A 19,218-nucleotide genomic window follows, 5' to 3' on the forward strand; every position below is an offset into this window, starting at 1 on the left:
AATGTACTTTTTTTGTTTTTTTGTTTCTATATAAAGCAATTAAAAAATATAAAAAAAAAAATAGTACCGAATTAAGAAAATTTTGTTTATACGAAATTATTTCGGAGAGAGAGAGAGAGAGAGAGAGAGAGAGAGAGAGAGTAAGTACATGTGCCCACCCTTTTTTTTCGGGGGTTGGGGGGGGGGGGGTAAGGTATCATTATGATCCAGGTAATTTTTTTTAACTTGCTCTTTACTATTTGTAAGTACATACAACAACAATATAAAGTTACATTTAAATAGATTAATCAATACTATTTAGTGACTCGGGCCAATTCTTTTTTTATGCACCCTAGAGCGCTGAATTTCAAAATACAAATAATTGATTTATAATTACTAGTTCAGTTCTTTATTAACTTTAAGCTATACAGCTTATCAGTACAATAAATACTATACTAGTCTTTTACAAAGTGGTTAGTGGTTTCATTAAACTAATTAAATACACCAAAAAGCATATAATTTGTATTCCCTAAAAGATCTACGAACATGTTTAACGTTTTATACCTAATCAAGGACTATATACAATATATAGATTTACATGTATGTGCATTCATAATTCACAGGATAAGTACAGTGGGTCACACTTCTGCAACAATATCAATAGCTGGTGGATTTCTAGATTTAAATGTGTTTAAGTTCATATCAGGAGTAGTTCATAGTTGATGGGGTTCTTTTTATTTCTTTTTTTTTTTCGTTGTTTTGTTTGTTTGTTTTTGTTTTTGTTTAATTTCTATTCTTTGTTTTCTTTTTTATCGTGTGGTTTTTTTAGGGGGGGGGGTAGGGGGTAGGGAGGGTCATTTTTTTGTATCTGCATTTATTAAAAGCATGCATATATGGATACAATATAGGTAAACTTTTAGCTTTACATACCTACATATTGTTCATATTTATCATGAAGGCGCAGCTGTATGATCATATCAACACTTATATATGTACTCTAAACCAGCAGGCTCGTCTAGCAGAAGACGGTCAAACGATAAAACCAATTACATGTAATTTTCTCGTCATGACGCTTTAGGTATTCAGTTAAAAAAAAGTTAAAAAAAACATACTAACCCACAGTATTGAGACGCAAAAAAAAAGTTATAGGCACTTAATATATGCACACTAGTAAAGACTTTAGTGAAGACTTTGTAGTGAAGTGCATTTTGTTGGCAAGCGAACGGGTCTGAATTTAAAGCGTATAAGCAAACAAAAGGGGTTCTTGGTTAACACTGCAAAATTATAAAAAGCTCAACATTTTGGTCAAACTCTAAATGCAAACTGATAATTTGTTGCGCCAAACCCTGGTTAAGATACAGCAATGTTATATTGTCTTCATTTGTTTATTTATTTATTTATTTCTTATTTTTATTTTTGCGCGCAGGAATATTCGATGACTTGTTCTGCGAGATATATAAGATATGAAATTTGTTTACAATCATGCATGGCCAATTCTAATCACATGCTGTCAAAATATAATTTCATTGACACGAAGCGAGGGAAAAGTAAACCAACTGAAAAGAGATCAATAATCGAGGTATCATATGAGGTATTTGTATAAACTACCAGATTTAATTGCTAACATTTCATTCATTTTAAGTTTTAATATTATTTATTCGCAGTTTTTTTTTTGTTTTTTTTTTGGGGGGGGGGGGTAGGCGGGGAAGGCCTAACAAGTATGTTTCAAGTCAGTTAGTTCTTAGTTTTCCAATTAAAGACGCAATCGTCTTAATGCTGTCCTCTATTTTTTTTTATTGCGACCAATAATGTTTCTAATGACATAATTACTACGTCGCGTCACGCATTTTCCTCCAACACTAAACCATCATCCAAAAGCAAGCTCAATGATGTATGTGTATAGAGAGCATATGAGTTTTTTGTGTTTTAAATCATTGCATGAAAAGCTGGTTGATATCGAAAAAAATACAACCAAAAATTGTAACAATGATACATGCAGTTATATAATGAATAAAATATCTATATACTATATTATTCTGTTTAATTTTGACCGACCTTTTTCGAGGTAACAATTTTGTTTTATCTGTCGATTGTTACGCGTACACTACGCAATAATTAGACAGATGACCTTCCGTTGACACCTGGACAGTACTGTTAATCATTCAAATGTAATGGTGTCAGATATACCTAAAACAAAACCGCATGCCACTGATAGTTTCAAGTAGTTCAAATACGAACAATTATTGATAATTATGATAACTCATCAATGTGACTGCCGCCGAGTGCACATAATGCATCTTAACATTATCCTTTTTGCATTTGCATAACACGCATTAATATGATAAAGAAATTAACCATCAGATATACCTTAAACTTTTAGATATGAATTGTCAAGATATAAGCTATTATTTAATGAATACAAATTTATAAATGTTTGCTCTTAGATTTGGTTATATTCCTATACATGTATCTTCTACAGATCTCTTTTTTATGAGATCAATACAGTCTAAAAATGGCCATCATCCACCGAACTCTTTTAAATTGTAATTCATTCATTAACATATAACATTTTTGTCTTATATATAGTATGCATTTTGGTGATCAAATAATTTTATATAATTTGGATTTGGGACATTTCGTTTTACATAAAAATGAAAAAAACTCAACTAAAAACCAATCTAATGAAGTCAATAGCACTCATTACGTTTGGTGACAAAAAATACGATAACAGACTACAAAAAAGTAGACATATCATCTAAAAAATATAATTTTATATTGATTGGTTTCATGAAATTAGGCCAAATCACTATATTATATCGCTTTGACCTTTTAAGATAACGGTTCCCAAGTAACAAAATGGCGAGTTTCGGAGCCTTTCTACCTGCAGGTCTTTTTTGCATAATCGTATTTACCCTGGTTTCATTCACCTTGGGAAAGAATATTGAAGACGAAATTCTGCAACGTCTTGAAAAGATTGAGGAGTTCAACTCAAATCTGAAGATGGAGAATTCTAATCTCAAATCGGAAATAATTAAAATTAAACGCGAAAATGGTGAGCTGGTCGAGACGATAAATAAGATGAAATCTGAAAATTTTAAAGAGTACAATAAGATTGATGAGCTTAATTCTGATTTCAAAACGGAAAATGTCAAACTCAGATTGGAAATGGCCGATTTACGTAAGGAAATAGTAGGCGTGAGACACGAAAACCGTGAGCTGAAAAATACGGTGAATGAGATGAAAGTTTGGATGAGGTCTGGGCAATTCTCGATAAACAATGATTCAGATGCTAGGATCAAGACTGAAAGAGGTCCTGGCCCCAGAATGTCGATCCAAGTGGCAAACAAACGTCAGAATGAGCATCACATTCGATCATCCCAGAGAATAAGTGAGTTTTTGTCCCAAATTATTTGTTTAGAGGTGATTGGTTTTCATTTTTCCCGAAACAACATTTAAAAGCATGATTTTAATTATATGCTAAAATACCACATCTTCATTATTTTGCATCCAACCTCAAGTTTTTTTGCTATCATGATTCATTTTCACCTTTCATAAAAAAGTACTACACAAAGTCGAAAAAAATAATTAACCATGTTGTATCACAATTCCATTTAAGGCAGCTAATTTTGTTTTTTCTAGCCTCATTTTGGTAATCTTAATTTTGGAATGATAACAGAAAACATTGAAAGATGTCATACTTATCATGAAGTATCACGCCATTTAAAAGGCTATTTGCTATTACGTGTAAAAATGCATGTCCTTTACGCACGAAGCGTACATCGATACTTTTGATAAATGGAACGATCAATTTATTGAGTATGAATGTTTTGAATGAATCTATATGCACTTTTTTTATATCATAGAGATTTCCAGTCTTTACTGCTCAATATGCGTAAAGACACATCAAAAGAGCCCGGCTTTCAGTACTTCATTACTTTGATTAGAATTGTTTCTATTACTAAACATACTAGTAGTTGAAATCTATCTTTAAATATAACACAACATGATTCATATGGGGTTTCTCGAAATTCTTGTCGGAAAAGTCTTAAAATTTATATTATAAAAAAAGTGCGTAATTCAAATACAAACTAAAAGCTACTAGTAATTGCCATGCAAGATAGATTGATTATAAAATAAATGATGATCGATATCTAAATCAACTCCTGTCAGTAATTCAGTACTTTGATTTTATCCTAGATCCGCTAGCACCTGACGTCGCAGAACAACCAGTAGCTTTCTACACCTACATGGAATCATATAGTACCTCCAGCCTTCCAATCCACACTACACTTATATTCGACACAGTTCAGCTCAACGACGGTCACGGATACAGTAAGCATGACGGGGTGTTCATAGCTCCTCGAACTGGAGTCTACGTGTTTCATTGGACAATTCAAGTCGACATTCATGCTTGGGCTAGCATTGAGATAGTTGTCAATGGAACACCAATTGGATGTGCAGCATCGGACACACTGAGATTGGGCGACTGGGGCACAGGAAGTGGGCTAGTCGCCACGCGCGTGAATACCGGAGACCACGTATTCCTTCGCACGCAGGAAAATGCTACGGGTGTTCTCTTAAGCAATCAGAGGGCGAGGACATCCTTCTCAGGATGGCTTCTCTATTCCTGAAATTGTACGATATACTTGAAATCAAAATAAAGTTGACTGTATCACTTTCTTTTGTCTGTTATTTTCATGAAGACATACTTGTACTAACCCAACTATTAACAATTGATGAAAATAATAACAATCATTGTCCTGTAATACAGGAAGTTTTTCATTTAAATTACAAACTATGTTGTTATACTTTCATGTTAAATACTGAAATCTAATTGGTTTGGACGCAGTTCATAATCTGTTCTATTACCCTCAGCGTTAGCAACGCACTTAGCAACGGGTAACATTACGAATTGTTCCATGCACGAAATCATGTGCGTACGGTTCGCCTTAGAATTCACGTTATTCCTATCTAAAAGCAGTGATGTTTTCTTTATAATTAAGACATTCAGTATCACAAAATAAATAGTCCCTGTTTGCGAGGATAACAAAACCATTGTCGCTTCGCGTCGGTTGACAATCGTTTTCTCGGGGTGTCAATTTCAACTGTTACCCTCCCAAACAGGCACTATTTATATACTGACGCCTTTGTATAGATACAGAAGATCTTAAGAGAAGAAGTTGAAAGCTGTACCCGTGATCTGTTCTTATTGCAAACTGAGACACCAGTATAATTGCCATGTCAACATTTACGGCGCTAGGGCTATTAACTTTTAGCATTATAGTCTTAATTTTTAGTCACACACAAAATAATTAGCCAGACAAAATGCTTTGTTTTGAGAATGATGCAATTTAAAAAAGGAAGTGTAATTTAAATTGATAGAATATGAATAAAATATTTTATTGAAACCAGAAAAGGAAAACAGAAGCAAAGTATTTAAAATGCAAAAAAGTTATTAGAGCATCAACATTTTAAAAAAAAAAGCTAAATAATAAAAAAAAAACAACAAAGAAGCAGAAACATGGAGGAGTTGTTTATTTTTTCTTTCAGAAATCATTGAGGAATTATATTTTTAAAAATCCAAATTTTCATTATGCATTAGATTTAAAAAGCGGTGAATCTTGGTTTTTTAGAAAACACACAAATAGCTGTATTTCACTGTGTGCGAACGATAAGTACGTCATCCTTATCTTTTTTATTCTTTATTTTAAAACAATATGGTAAATGATTGGGATAGGAAAAAATCAAACTATATGTAAACTAAATTACAAAGAGACAAACAATAACATTAATATTTGCGTTTTGAAACATTTCATGAAAAAAAATTCAATTCCACAATGAAATATGATGATAATGTCTGTATGGAGTTGGTTTTATTCATCATTTTTCTGGAGTTTTTTTTTTTTTGTTGGTTTTTTTTTTTTGGGGGGGGGGGGTTTGCTTATTTTGGGGGTTTTTTTGGTCGATTTCAAAATTCAATATAATTTTGCACTTTTGTATGTTGAAAAAAAAAGTACAAAAATAAATTTGATAAAGTCAACAACACTGATAGGTCTATAATTCAAAGTAAAAGTAGGGGAAAAAATTGTATACCTACAAAAATTCATCTCTTTATATTTAGTTTATGAATTAAGGACAGTGCACTACATATCGCTTTGAACCTTTACGATAAGAGGTTTACAAAATGGAGAGTTTCGGAATCTTCCTACATGCAAGTTTTTCTTGCATTGTCGTATTTACCTTTTTTCCTGGCACTGCAAGCGAAAATGTCGTCAATGAAATTTTCCAACGCCTGGAAAAAGTTGAGGAGTTAAATTTTGAGTTGAAAAAACAGAATTCTGAACTCAAATTGGAAATGACTGACATTAAAAGTGATAACCTCGAGCTGAAATATACGGTTGATAAGATGAATGTTTGGATTAAATCTGGTAAATTCCAAGCTAACAATAACATGGTTGAGTCCAATTTTGATTTGGAAAAGGAAAATTTGAAAATCAAATTGGAAATGGCTGAACTACGTGAACAGATGGACGACATCAGACGCGTGAACAGTGAGCTGAAAGAGACAGTGGATGAGGTGAAAGGCTGGATGAAGTTTAAACAATTTCCAGAAATCAAAAAGTCGAAGAGCGAGATCCACATTAAAGATGAACATTTACCCAGAATCCCTTATCACCAAGCAAATGAAGGTCGAGAAGATAAAAGTATCCGATCAGTGAAAAGATTAAGTGAGTTTTCTTTGTTGTACATTATATTTTTGTCGGAAAGAGTAAAAGCCTGATGTTAATGTGCGGCCATCTTTTACATTTGAGAAGACAAATGTAAACATTTCTTGAACTGGCTTTTTAATATCAAAAAACTAACTAAAACTAACTAAAACTCTTGTCAAAGATACAAAAGCAATTAATATGACATTCAAGTTTTGTACGCAATTTACGCATAGAAGGGCAGAAAGATGCATTTTTACATAAATTTGAACTGCGCAGCTACAAACTTAAGTTGAAGATTTAAAAATATGAAAACAAATATAAAAGGAGGTCATTAGTGTCAACTCTACAACCATTTACTGAGGAAAAGGTCAAAACTTGCTTATTTAAATTGTAACGTTGTCTCAAGAAAGGGTACCCTATTCTTAAAATGCGTCTCAAAAACCATCAATTTGCACAAGATATTTTTGTTTGTGTCCATGGAGGTACATTGAAGTTATATTTTCATTGAAAAATATATGTGTATCTTTTATTTAAGGCAACTAATTGTTTGGACCCCTATCCTACTTCTGAAAAGAATTTAATTTAATTTAAAAACAAAACAAGTGGAACTGGTGTAGAGATGTCTGTCACATTATCTCCAGATTGTTTTAAATTGACATTTATTTTTATCGATCAAAAATATCTTTAATGTGCCTCCATAGACAAGGGAATTCTAAGTATAGCCTGGAATATTTTTTTTTAAAAGATCCCATGCTAACTGATAAAATTAAGGTACTTTATTCTGAGGCAAAGTTTCCTACAATTTATGTGCAAAATTAAACCTTTTTCTTAACAAATGGTTGAAGAGAGGACACCAATCAATCCTCTTCATATTTTTTTCAGATTTTGAAATCTTCAAAACAAGTCTCTAGCTGCGCAGTTCGATATCTGTTTTAAGTGAATAAAAAAGGCACTGCCGTGTTCTTCTATGCATAACTTGCACACAAAACAACATGTAGAATCTCCTATTGATTCAATTTATACCTTTTGGCGACAGTTTTTGTCAGTTTTAAGCAAAAACAAGAGAGCTCAAAAAATGTTTACATTTTTAGCCTCAAATGTAAAAGATGGCCCCACATCCCCCTTAAATCAACTGCTTAAACATATATACTTTTTACAGTTCCGCCTGCACCTGACACCACAGAACAACCGGTAGCTTTCTACGCATATATGAACTCATACCATGCACCGAGCCTTCCTCGTCACGTGACTCTTGTTTTCGACACAGTCCAGCTCAATGACGGAAACGGATACAATAAACACGATGGGGTATTTATAGCTCCGAGGACAGGAGTCTACGCATTTCATTGGTCAATCAAAATAGACGTTCACTCGTGGGCCAGTGTTGAGATAGTTGTAAATGGAACACCCATTGGATGCGCAGCAACTGAATCTCAGCGAGTCAGCGACTGGCATACAGGGAGCGAATTGGTCGTCACGCATGTAAACACCGGCGATCATGTATTCCTCCGTACGCAAGAAAATGTCGTGGGTTATCTAATGAGTAATAATCGGGCAAGAACATCTTTCTCCGGATGGCTCCTGTATGCCTAAAAAGAGTTATCAATCTATAAAATTAAAATAAATTTTATTTTTCATGTTGTGTCTTACGTGTTTTCTCTATTCTTAATAGAGACATACCAGTAGTAGTATAAGTTAATAATTCATGGTGAAATATGTAATTATCAGTTGTGATTAATAATTATTGATTTTTTAAGTGTCGACTATCGAAGGGTGAGCTCTAAGTCCAGTATGTGAAAAAATTACAAGCTAAACCTAAATATTTGTTGAAAACATATTTTGGTAGCATCATAGAAATTTAATTTGCCCTAGTGCAGTGTCTACGGTTAAGGCGAATCGTTTTGAGTATCACATAAACGCTTTGGTGAGAACCACGTTATTTATAACATGAAAAAATGACAAACTGTCAACCATCTCAAAAATCCATAAAACCAAATACAAATTCAAAGCAGAGCAACACGGAGCAACACGGACCTCTAAAAATATAGAGGTAGGACCAGGTGCCTAGGAGGAGTTTGCATCTGCTGATCGGTCACACCCGCCGATTGTTCTTTGTCGAAATCAGGAGAAAAAGGAAAAAATTCGTAGACAATTAGGTGATAAATCATGGTATAACAATTTATTTGCATGCATGCGACCCAGTGGAAGATTGTATTTGCTGACAAAGTCGTTGTATTGACCATAAAAATTACGAAAAGTTGACTTCAAACGAGACTGTTGATAGTCCTGTTTAATCAATTTTTTTGTCAGTATCTTGCCTCGATTTAGAACCTGTTCACCGTGAACTCGCGCTATATATCAAGCGATAAATGCAGAGGTGGACAAAGCATCTACACTGGTTTCTGTCCTGTCATAATCGCTTGGTATTTCAGTGAAAATTGCGATCCCTTGGCTGGTTAGTGTTTTTTTCTCATTTCTTTTTTGGTTTAGATAAGGGATGATAGGCCAGCATATTCGATGTTTTACTGACATAGCGATCCAATGGCGATGTTCTTAAAATCACGGCCACAAAACAAGGAGAAATATTTAGCAGTTAAAAATTCTATATATTCAAATGGTCAAACCTTTAAATGGAAATAAGTAATCGCATGTACAACTTAATAGAATAGTTGAGGTAAAACGTGTATAAGAAAAAGAAGTAAACAAACTATAAAAACAGCTAAATACAACTAAAAATCAGATATCACCTGAAATTAAGAGAGATACTGTCAACAAGCATTACGATCGTTTACAGATTTTTCGGGTTAAAGATAAAACGACTGTTTTGAAGGCGGGGCAAGTCTAACAGGCAAACTTTCCTCCTCTTGTCAAAAAAGAAAAAAAAATACAGAGAACTAAAAAAAAACCCCAGTTGGTATATATATATATATATATATATATATATATATATATATATATATATATATATATATTAAAAAGAACGCAGACTAATTAAAGGCCTAAAAAGATATTGGTTAAGTCATTCTATTTTTATTTTCATCATCATGTTTAAAAGTTCAAAACAACAAGCCTTAGTAGTTTTAAGCAATAATTTTGTAAATAAGCTTAAACGATTCGTCTTTTGCAATGATTTGAACAAGGTATAATAGAAATGATGATTTGAGTTTTGAAAGTTGTATTTTGATAAGTAGGAAAAAAAAAATGATAAATCATAGATAATTCTTGTAATTTTTTGAACGGTTGAAAACTGATTTTAAAATGTTATTTTCTAAAGACAAAATAAATCTACATTTATATTTTGAATTAAGCTATACATTATCAATTAGCAGCCTGTCATAACTCTACGCTACAATAAATCAAAAGAGATGTGTCTTGGGGCCCAACCATTTTAAACCCATAACATGACGGGCATTTGACTAAGATTGTTCGTAAATCTTTCCCTTATACAAAAGTGACAAATTTGAAAAAGACATTTAAAAGTTGGGAGTCTGATTTTTCATGCCAGGAGTTGGATGTTAATATGATAAAGTAAGAAAACCTTATACAATGTAAGTATAATCCACTTTAAGTTAAATTGGGAAGTGTTAAATTTTAAACTTGAAAGTAAGGTTGACTGTTCTAAAAGCGGAATCTATGCATTTCTCTTATTGGCACATAAACCATAATATTACCACTATGAAGTAAAGTGATTAACATTGTTAAAAATGCATTTATATTCAACTTTATTAATTTAAAAAAAAATCGACATGATAATATCACCAGTACAAACAAATGTCGCCCTATTATACAATCCATCAGTAGATACATTTAACAATAATGTTTTATTATCAACAATTACATTAACACCATTGACACAAAACTTTCCAAATAAGTATAGTTAAATACTATTATTGCTTCATACACAATATATTTCTAAAGTATTTTTGTTATACATTTTTGAAATAGCTTGAACATAGAAGTTTGTTTCATAATTTGGCATTCTTGCTGAATATTTGAGTGTGTTCATAATCATACAATAATTGTTACAATCACTGCCCACCACTGACTGAATGCAAGGGCGTTACCTTTCCAATTGTCTAAACATTCTTTCCTCCCACAAGAATAATCGGGACTGGTCATAAATGAGTATAAAATTCCCCGTTTACATAAGTACATTGTCATAGATGTTGTCATATATCTTATTATCGAGTCTACATAGCCAACGCTGTATAATCAACCTTCATACAATCTATAACTGACAAAAATAATTCATCATCGGAAGACAACTGTTACCGAATCAACCAGTATTTAAAGTAACAGTTTGATAAATCAGCGCTTTTTAGGTTATCATTGTAGTTTGAGGTTAAAAAAAAGATTGGTTTAAATTGCATATGTTTATTTAATTTTCAAAAAAACCAAAAAAAAAATCGACTCCATCTTGTCTAACTGGATTATCGATGATCGCAAAATGTTAAAATCCAAATTTAAGGTAATTTTTTTTCTTTTCATTTGTTTAAAGGAAGAACAATAACAGTTATTTTAACCAAATTCACTTTAGAGTCAGGTAATTTCATATTTGGACTGCGACTGAAAAATGTAATGTAATTAAAAACCAAGGCAACAAATTTAACATTATTTTTCAATTTGTTTTTTTTTTAATTAAGCATAGTGCATTCTTACGTATGGGACGATGTAATGTAGAATATTCTTCTTTTTTGCTGCAATAACTATGATTTTTTTTTAATCCAACTGTATCCACAGGCAACTGACGGGATAAAATCGCACATTCTGATTAATCATTAATAACAGTAACAACACCAGCATGCTATACATGTACATGTGAACGAGCCCCCTTTTTTGCTGCCGACATTTTGTATGATTAATATAGCAGGAATATATCAAAAATTCTGATTAATATATTTAACAAAAGCACCATATCTATGACACGCCAAAAATGTATTTTCAAATATGCTGATAACCACAAATACAAAAAAAAAAATCAGATACTGTTTTTCTTGTCAGCTTTCTTTGTTTATGAGTCGCTGTTCTTTTCTAAATTCTAATTTATTCTTTTGAGTAGATTTGTGGTTTTAAAAATATGTGACCTTGTTACTTCTTTCAAAAAATCTATTTCAGTAAATCTCAAACAATGTTGAGAAGAAAGAAACATGAATGGTATGAGACAACCATAAGTGCGTAGTTTTGGTGAACAACATACTTGAATTTGATATTGTATGTTTGTTTGTTTGGTTTTTTGTTTTATCTTTTTTTTATTACTGTGGAATCATTAAAATACGTTGGGGCCAATTTTCTTACTGTTATCTTACTGTTTTGTGGGCACGGAATATCGTGTGATATCTATACATACAAAAGGAAATATGACTCCAAAATCTTAATTTATTAATTCGTGGAGAATGTTAATTCATGGATGAGAGGTACCGACGAATTCCACGAAAATTAAGCCATCACGAAATCAAATGATTCCACAGTATGTGACATATTACAAGGTTATAGCTAATAACCGGGTCATATATAGTAATAGTGGCGTTTGGCATTCAAATACACTATCATCCGATTTCGGAAAATTTATCAAATACATTGTTTGGTTCTTTAAGCAATTCGATAATTCAATGCACCGTTTTCTACATAAATGACAAGTGAATATATGATAACGTGCATACTAAAAAAAACAATTGCAGATACTTCTTTATTGAATTTCTATTTTTGAATTCAAAGACGTCCCTGGCAGCCATGGACTTTGATCTATATACAGTGTTATACATGCTCTAATGTGAACATTCTTTTTTGTTCTCCTGATTAGTATGATCGAATTTCAAATGCGTTGATCGCCCGGTGCAAATCCTGCAAAAACGAACTTTTAAATAATTTGTTTCACATTTTATCTTCCTTTCATACTAAGTTTATTATTTACTATTATTTTTTTTTTTTGCAGAAGTGTTATTTTCATATCTTGTAAAACTGAACTCTAAGAATGATTTAAACGGAAGGTATTTTCATTTATCCTTTTTGTAATGATTTATTGAGACAACATGTTTTGCGTCATAAGAATAGGATTTTTAACACCGTAGGACATTGCATTGAGACATAACCTGTCATATTGTATTTGTTGACTAGTTGGAATAAGTTGAAGGATTGGACAGTTTTGGTGATGACAGGGTCATATTTAATAAACCATACTTATATGTTTTGTGCTATTTTTTGAGACATGACTAGCTTTGTAAAACACTTGTGTCGATAATTTCCTCCTATTAACAGGACCAGATGGTCGTGAAAATTTTAATATAGACTATATAAATCACTTGATAAAAAAGAGCGCCATATGAATAAACAAAGCATGAAAATAAATGAAAAGTGTTTTTACAACTAAATATTGTCTTATAATCAAACAAATCAATGAGAAAAAAATGATTCAGATGATTAATTTGTTAACCCTCCTCAAAGGTATCAGGCAGACAACACTGACTCATGTTGTGGTGCTCGCTCGTATGGAGGCTGCCACAAGTGTGTGTTCAAATATGTATATACTAGAATTGCATAAATTTAGTTTAAAATTTTGAAACGCAAAAAGTTGAAAAGAACGTCATTCAAACTGTTGCTACAGGCCAACTCATTTATAAAACCTTTCTTTTCTTCAGAAATGATAAATGATTACCTTCATATATGAACAAAAAGGCGTGGAGAGGGGCTCTCTACAGAATCAATTTATGAAAAGGACATACTTTAAGATCCGAGATATACCGTGAGTAGTTTTATTTGCGTTAAATCACATTGCATATGTGATACAGATATGGATATTTTCGGTGGCATATGAACACATTTTTCATAAAGAATTTTTTTTCATATTAAAGGCAATCGATGGTAATACCTCTACTCTATGCAAAACAACACTTCATTTTGTTATGTATTACACTACATTTTAAGGAACGGCGCCATTACCTTGATTTTAGTTTGTAAACACATGTTATTCTGTGAGCAGGTTACAACAATAAAATCCGTTATACAAGTACACAGGTTATCGATCACTGATCAAATTGATCATGACAAGCGGGGGAGGAAATATAAGAATAGAAATGTTTTACATGACAAGGCAGATCGTCAAATATTCATACTTAAGTTTTATAAATAGAATGGTAGAGTGCAAAATCCAAACCAAATAATACAAATACAGCTCAAACATATATATTTTTTATATAGCTCGCATTGCAGACTCAATTTTATTGTAAATTAACGGGTGGACAATATTTTTTTTCTGATATTGAATACTGACGAACTGATTGGTCAAAATTTTATCCTTAAAATTTTGAGCTTTTACAATTAAATTTGAAAATATCTTTCGTTTTGTAATTCTTAATTTTAACTTTTATAATACATACTGTACAAAATATATCAACCAATAATGTGCGGTGCATCAATAATTGCCGCTTTCTGCCGTAATGCCTGCTAGAATTTATTTTTATTTTACCGACTTGGCGACATTGAATAGTTGAGTTTAAATATTATGAACAGAAAAAAAACAGTTCAAGCACCTAGTTACAAAAATACTTTACATTAGAATAAATTGCTATCATACACCACATGATATTCCATACAATCATATCTGACATAATATTTGTGAAAAAGAAACGCCGAAGTGATACATCTTGTTTTTCATTTTACTGTGGGATGGAAAACTCAAAATTATGAATGATTAATGAGTACGCGTTGGTGTGTCCATGTTTCTCAAAATTACTTTAAATACTTTCTGTGTATTTCGATTATCCATGAACATATCTAAATTAGATCACTAACAACAGCTGCTATGAGTAATACATATGTATGCGTTCACAGTAACTACTAGACCTTATCTTTTTTTCAGTCCGAAGCGATGTATCACGTACAAAAAATCCCGTTATTAAACTGTAAACAGTATTACTTTTGTAGGAAATTCTTGTCATTCAGTTTTCAGTGATGATGCATGCATTGTTATTTTTTTCCTGCAAATTTTCGAAGTTGCAAAAAATTAGAGTGTTCTAAAGTAGAGATGGCGATCAACAAACAAACGATTAAAAATATTCAGAAATGATAATGAATGTTCACTAGGTTTAAATCAAAGTACTGAAGTACTGACGGGAGTTGATTTTATCGATTATCATTTAATTTAAAATCAATTTATCTTGCATGGCAATTAGTTTCTAGTTTTTATTTGAATTATATTTTATAATATGAATTTTTAGACTTTCCGACAAGAATTTCGAGAAACCCCATTTGAATCATGTTGTGTAATATTTAAAGATAAATTTCAACTACTAGTATGTATTAGTTATCGAAACAATTCTAGAAATTGTATGGATCAAAACACTATTGATATTGAACCCTTGTCTCGTTTAACTAGACGCTCGGCTGTCTCCCTTAATATCCGACAAACAAGAGAGCCCCCTATCTGCTTGTCGCAAATTTTACGGAGACAGCCGAGCATCTGGTTGAACGAGACTATATTAACTCTGGCGTAGGAATACATGCGACTACAAATATATCTACATTGTTCGTAGTATGTAAAATTTAAACTATTTTCAAAGTCTTTGCAGATAAGTTTCTTTGAAAACAACGCTTCAGCATACATTACATCGAATTTTTTTCTATTATTTTCAAGAACTTTTCAGCGGTGATGATTTGTGCTTAGGTCTAAACACGGTTTCACTTTCGGTTTGCCAGAGTAACTGCATAGGAGAGTTGATTAAGATCAACTCCCAAAAACCATGCCAAAAAAAACCCCAAACACAAAACCAAAAATTCCTTTTTTTTTGGGGGGGGGGTGGGGTTATTTCATTTTTCCGTCGGCTTTGTATAACATCTTAAAAGTCAAAATCTAGACTGAGTTTAAAAAGAGTATTTTCCTGAAACATGCAACAGGAAAGAAACATGAAACATATTATTACCAATACCTTCAACTATACAAAACATTACAGACCATTGAATGGACTTAAAAGATATTAGCTAATTAAGTCAAAAAAAATTATTTTAAGATTTCGCTTACATATTCATCATAATTTACAAATCATTAAACACTAAAGTCCATTGTTTGGATTGGTAAATTTTAATTCAACTCTTTGTCTTTTTCTTTGACTTAAACAAGCCATAATAAAAATGATAATTTGAGTGTCGAAACTTGAATTTGATTAGGTAAAAATCATGATAAATTAAGGTCTTCCGTTTCCAACGGAAGACCTTATTGTTATTGCTTTGTTTCTTTTTCACTATTATTTTTATTGTTTTTTTTTTCTGTCACGTTTTCTCAAAAATGCTTCAGCCAATTTTCATGAAATTTTCAGATCTTATTCATGACAAAATTTGTAAGAAAAGTACACGAGCTTTTTTTGATCGTCACTTCCGGTACCGAGATATTAAAGATTTTACGTTTTTGCTTGTTCACGATTTTTCTCAAAAAGTATTTATGATAGAACCTTCAAACTTTCAGAGAAGGTAGAGAGTGAACGGCCGCAGTGCCCTTCGCATATCCGAACGTCCGCCGTCACTTCCGGTCGTCACCGGAAGGAAATGAAAAACCTTAATTTTTCAAATTTTTAGATTTAAATTTTATTTATGTTTTATTCGATAAAGACGCTTAAAACACTTCAGAATATGAAATTCGTGTTAAAATCGATCCAGGCATTCCCGGGATTTTAGTTCAAAAGTTCTGAAGCGAGAGGCCGCGTAGCTCAGTCGTTAGAGTGTTGGACTTGTGCCCAGGCGACCCGGGTTCCATCCCCGAGTGCCGATTATTTTTTCTTCCCTAATTTTGTTTTGTTTAACGATTTTACCTTTAAAATGATGATTTTTATTGTTTTCCGTTTTATTTTTATCATAAATAAAAATAATAACAGCTTTTTTAGTACAAATATAGAGCTCGTTTTTGTCAGCAGTTCGCATCGCCGCCATCAAAGACATGCCGCCGAAGCGCCCCTGCAGTACGACCGCATTAGAGTTCACTGGGTCGCTTTGCCGGCATCAAAGAAATGCCGCCATCTTAATGACTGTACGCACACAACATTTAGCAATGCACCAACGTTATTCTACATGGCTTTAAAAGGAGGACTGATTAGTATTTGTTCACATATATAGATACACGCTTGCATGTATGCATGCGTTTATTGACATACGTTGCTGATATACTGATTCCCTAAACACTATAAAAAACTAGAAAATCTCTCTCTCTCTCTCTCTCTCTCTCTCTCTCTCTCTCTCTCTCTCTCTCTCTCTCTCTCTCTCTCTCTCTCTATAAAGTACATAAGAACTAAGTACAGGTAACATGCAGTAAATTGGATAGAGGCTAAATGTACATATGCGTCAAAAAATTATACATGTATTTATTTCAAGTTACGGGATAATGTCTATGGATTCAAATAATTTGAAATTCATTGTTTAATGATTGTCTTCTTACTGATTGGAAATCAACGCTAAAAAGTCAGTTTTATTAATGATGGTGTACTTTTTCCTTTTTTGTGCATGTCTATATACTGATACAAATCTGTCGCCTGTCTGGGATTAAGAAAAACCTCCGAAGTTTATACTCGTAACTATACAAACGAACGGGTGACTGCGACAAGATTTGAAAACTGACCACCCGTTTATGAGTGTTTGAGCCTAAAAATAAACAGATGTAAAAAAAAAAATCAATAGTTACATCTTTCAAACAACGCTTATACATTGTTTTTAACATATGTATTTTATTTAATACCACATATTGCAATATGTGATATTTAGAATCTAATTTTCTACGTTTGATATAGAAGTCATCGACCGACCCCCTCCCCCCTCCAAATTCATAAAATCATTTAGTTTTTAGGGCCCGATTTTACTTGATCTTTGATCTTCGACCTTTAATTTCAACTAATTACCATTCTAGATTACTGTACTAATTACCAGACCAATTCGTTCATTATTAACAGAGTTATGAAGCTTTTGGCACTTGAGTTTTAGTTGTTGTGTTTGACATGTACTGTAAAAAAAAATTCTGACTCCCAAGCCCTTCACTCAATCCTAATGAAAATTCGTGAAAATGAACCTCTGACCCCATTCTTATTGTCTGTCAAATATGCAGCGGATTGAACAATTAAGACGAAATTCCTGAGATTAAACGGCGCTTGTTGCCTATACGTGGAAATTAAATTTACACACTGTACACGCACCGACCCCCCCCCCCCTTCCTATTCACAAAATCATTTAGTTTTTCTGGCCTTATTTTACTGGATCTTTCATCTTGAGCCTTTATTTTCAACCTAATTCAATTCTAGATTACTGTACTAATGACCAGACATATTCGTTCATTTTTAAGAGAGTTATAAATTTTTGGGCATTTGAGTTTCGATTGGCGTGCTTGACATGACTGTAGAAAAAAACCTTGGACCCCATTCTTATTGTCATCCAAATATGCAGCGGATTGAACAATTAAGAAGAAATTCCTGAGATCAAACGGCGAGTATAGCCTGTACGGAGACTTAAAATTTACACAGTACAAGGGATGTAAGCAGCCGCGTTATATTTCTGTTGCATGTATATTTCTTGTTTTCTATTTTGTCTGTATCTACGATAGCGTGTGAACTACTTATGAATGTTAGAACTGTTGAAATTACTGTCATCAAATTTTTACCGAATAAATTTACGTGTTCCTGATTTCGTTATTTCTACATTTATAAAGATTTTATCAATCAAATCAAACAGTCAAACATAATAGAAAACGACACGAAAAAAAATCTCAACACTGAAATACATGGGTAAAATGCATCAGTCATTGTTTTAGGACTTCCCCTAATTGTTGTTAACCGCATCCGAGACCCACACCTCAAAATTCTATTTTCGATTTATTTAAGACGAAAATTAAGCTCGGGTCTTTTCACCCCCCTCCAGACACAAACACGCATCAATATTTCAAATGACCTCGCATTGTTACCAAACCTGAATAGTCAGACATCTTACACGTTGTTTTTCATTTCATACAAAAACTCAGCTCCTCCTCCGGGCGAAAACGCCCCAAATTCAAAGACGAATTCGGGAATTATTTCGCGTCAGCCATGTTTTGAGATACCTGCATAGGTTGTGTGTTCGAATCTCGCCGGAGCCAAGATTTGCTCTTTCTCTCTACTGGCACTGTACCAGTTATCGGCTAAAATTTAACGTTTTCTTTTCGTAATTCCTTATTTCCTGATATTTTTGGATAAAACTTGACATACTTTAAAAAGTGAACTCCTTATTTATCAATCTGTTAGTTTATATCATTATTTAGAACCCAAAATATCTTGTTTTGTGCTTTTAAGCACGCCCCGAATTTGCCGAGTTTTTACGATTTACTGTACCAGTTATTGGCTTCGTGATAATAACATAGTAAAAATCCGTGTTCATGTTGATTTTATACTCTGCTAAATGTAGTTTGAATTATGCCCCTTGTGAGGTCAGACTAAAGTATTCGGGGTCATGATACATTATAAACAAAACTCATAAAATAATTCGTTTATTATCATACGGTAATACACCAAATCGTATACTATTCAATACA

The 19,218-nt window shown here is 32.6% G+C and overlaps 2 protein-coding genes across 2 annotated transcripts; both read left to right on the top strand.

The window, feature by feature from the left end:
- The first annotated feature begins 2,812 nt into the window (after positions 1 to 2,812).
- On the top strand, positions 2,813 to 4,649 carry LOC105317650 (uncharacterized). Its single transcript, XM_034462211.2, has 2 exons — positions 2,813 to 3,367; positions 4,177 to 4,649. The coding sequence occupies exons 1-2, from the start codon at positions 2,836 to 2,838 to the stop codon at positions 4,608 to 4,610; spliced, it is 966 nt and encodes a 321-aa protein (XP_034318102.2). The 5' UTR covers positions 2,813 to 2,835; the 3' UTR covers positions 4,611 to 4,649.
- A 1,476-nt stretch (positions 4,650 to 6,125) lies between these two features.
- LOC117686683 (uncharacterized) lies at positions 6,126 to 8,291 on the top strand. Its single transcript, XM_034462212.2, has 2 exons — positions 6,126 to 6,707; positions 7,849 to 8,291. The coding sequence occupies exons 1-2, from the start codon at positions 6,164 to 6,166 to the stop codon at positions 8,280 to 8,282; spliced, it is 978 nt and encodes a 325-aa protein (XP_034318103.2). The 5' UTR covers positions 6,126 to 6,163; the 3' UTR covers positions 8,283 to 8,291.
- Positions 8,292 to 19,218: the final 10,927 nt, after the last annotated feature.

Source organism: Magallana gigas, chromosome 1 (assembly GCF_963853765.1).
Source record: "Magallana gigas chromosome 1, xbMagGiga1.1, whole genome shotgun sequence".
Lineage (NCBI taxonomy): Eukaryota > Metazoa > Mollusca > Bivalvia > Ostreida > Ostreidae > Magallana > Magallana gigas.

What these genes read in the sequence shown, in the direction of transcription:
- LOC105317650 (XM_034462211.2), top strand. Translation starts at nt 2,836, where the DNA reads ATGGCGAGTTTCGGAGCCTTTCTACCTGCAGGTCTTTTTTGCATAATC. An exon ending in TCGATCATCCCAGAGAATAA is followed by an intron (nt 3,368 to 4,176) that starts GTGAGTTTTTGT and finishes ATTTTATCCTAG; the next exon opens with ATCCGCTAGCACCTGACGTC.
- LOC117686683 (XM_034462212.2), top strand. Translation starts at nt 6,164, where the DNA reads ATGGAGAGTTTCGGAATCTTCCTACATGCAAGTTTTTCTTGCATTGTC. An exon ending in CCGATCAGTGAAAAGATTAA is followed by an intron (nt 6,708 to 7,848) that starts GTGAGTTTTCTT and finishes TACTTTTTACAG; the next exon opens with TTCCGCCTGCACCTGACACC.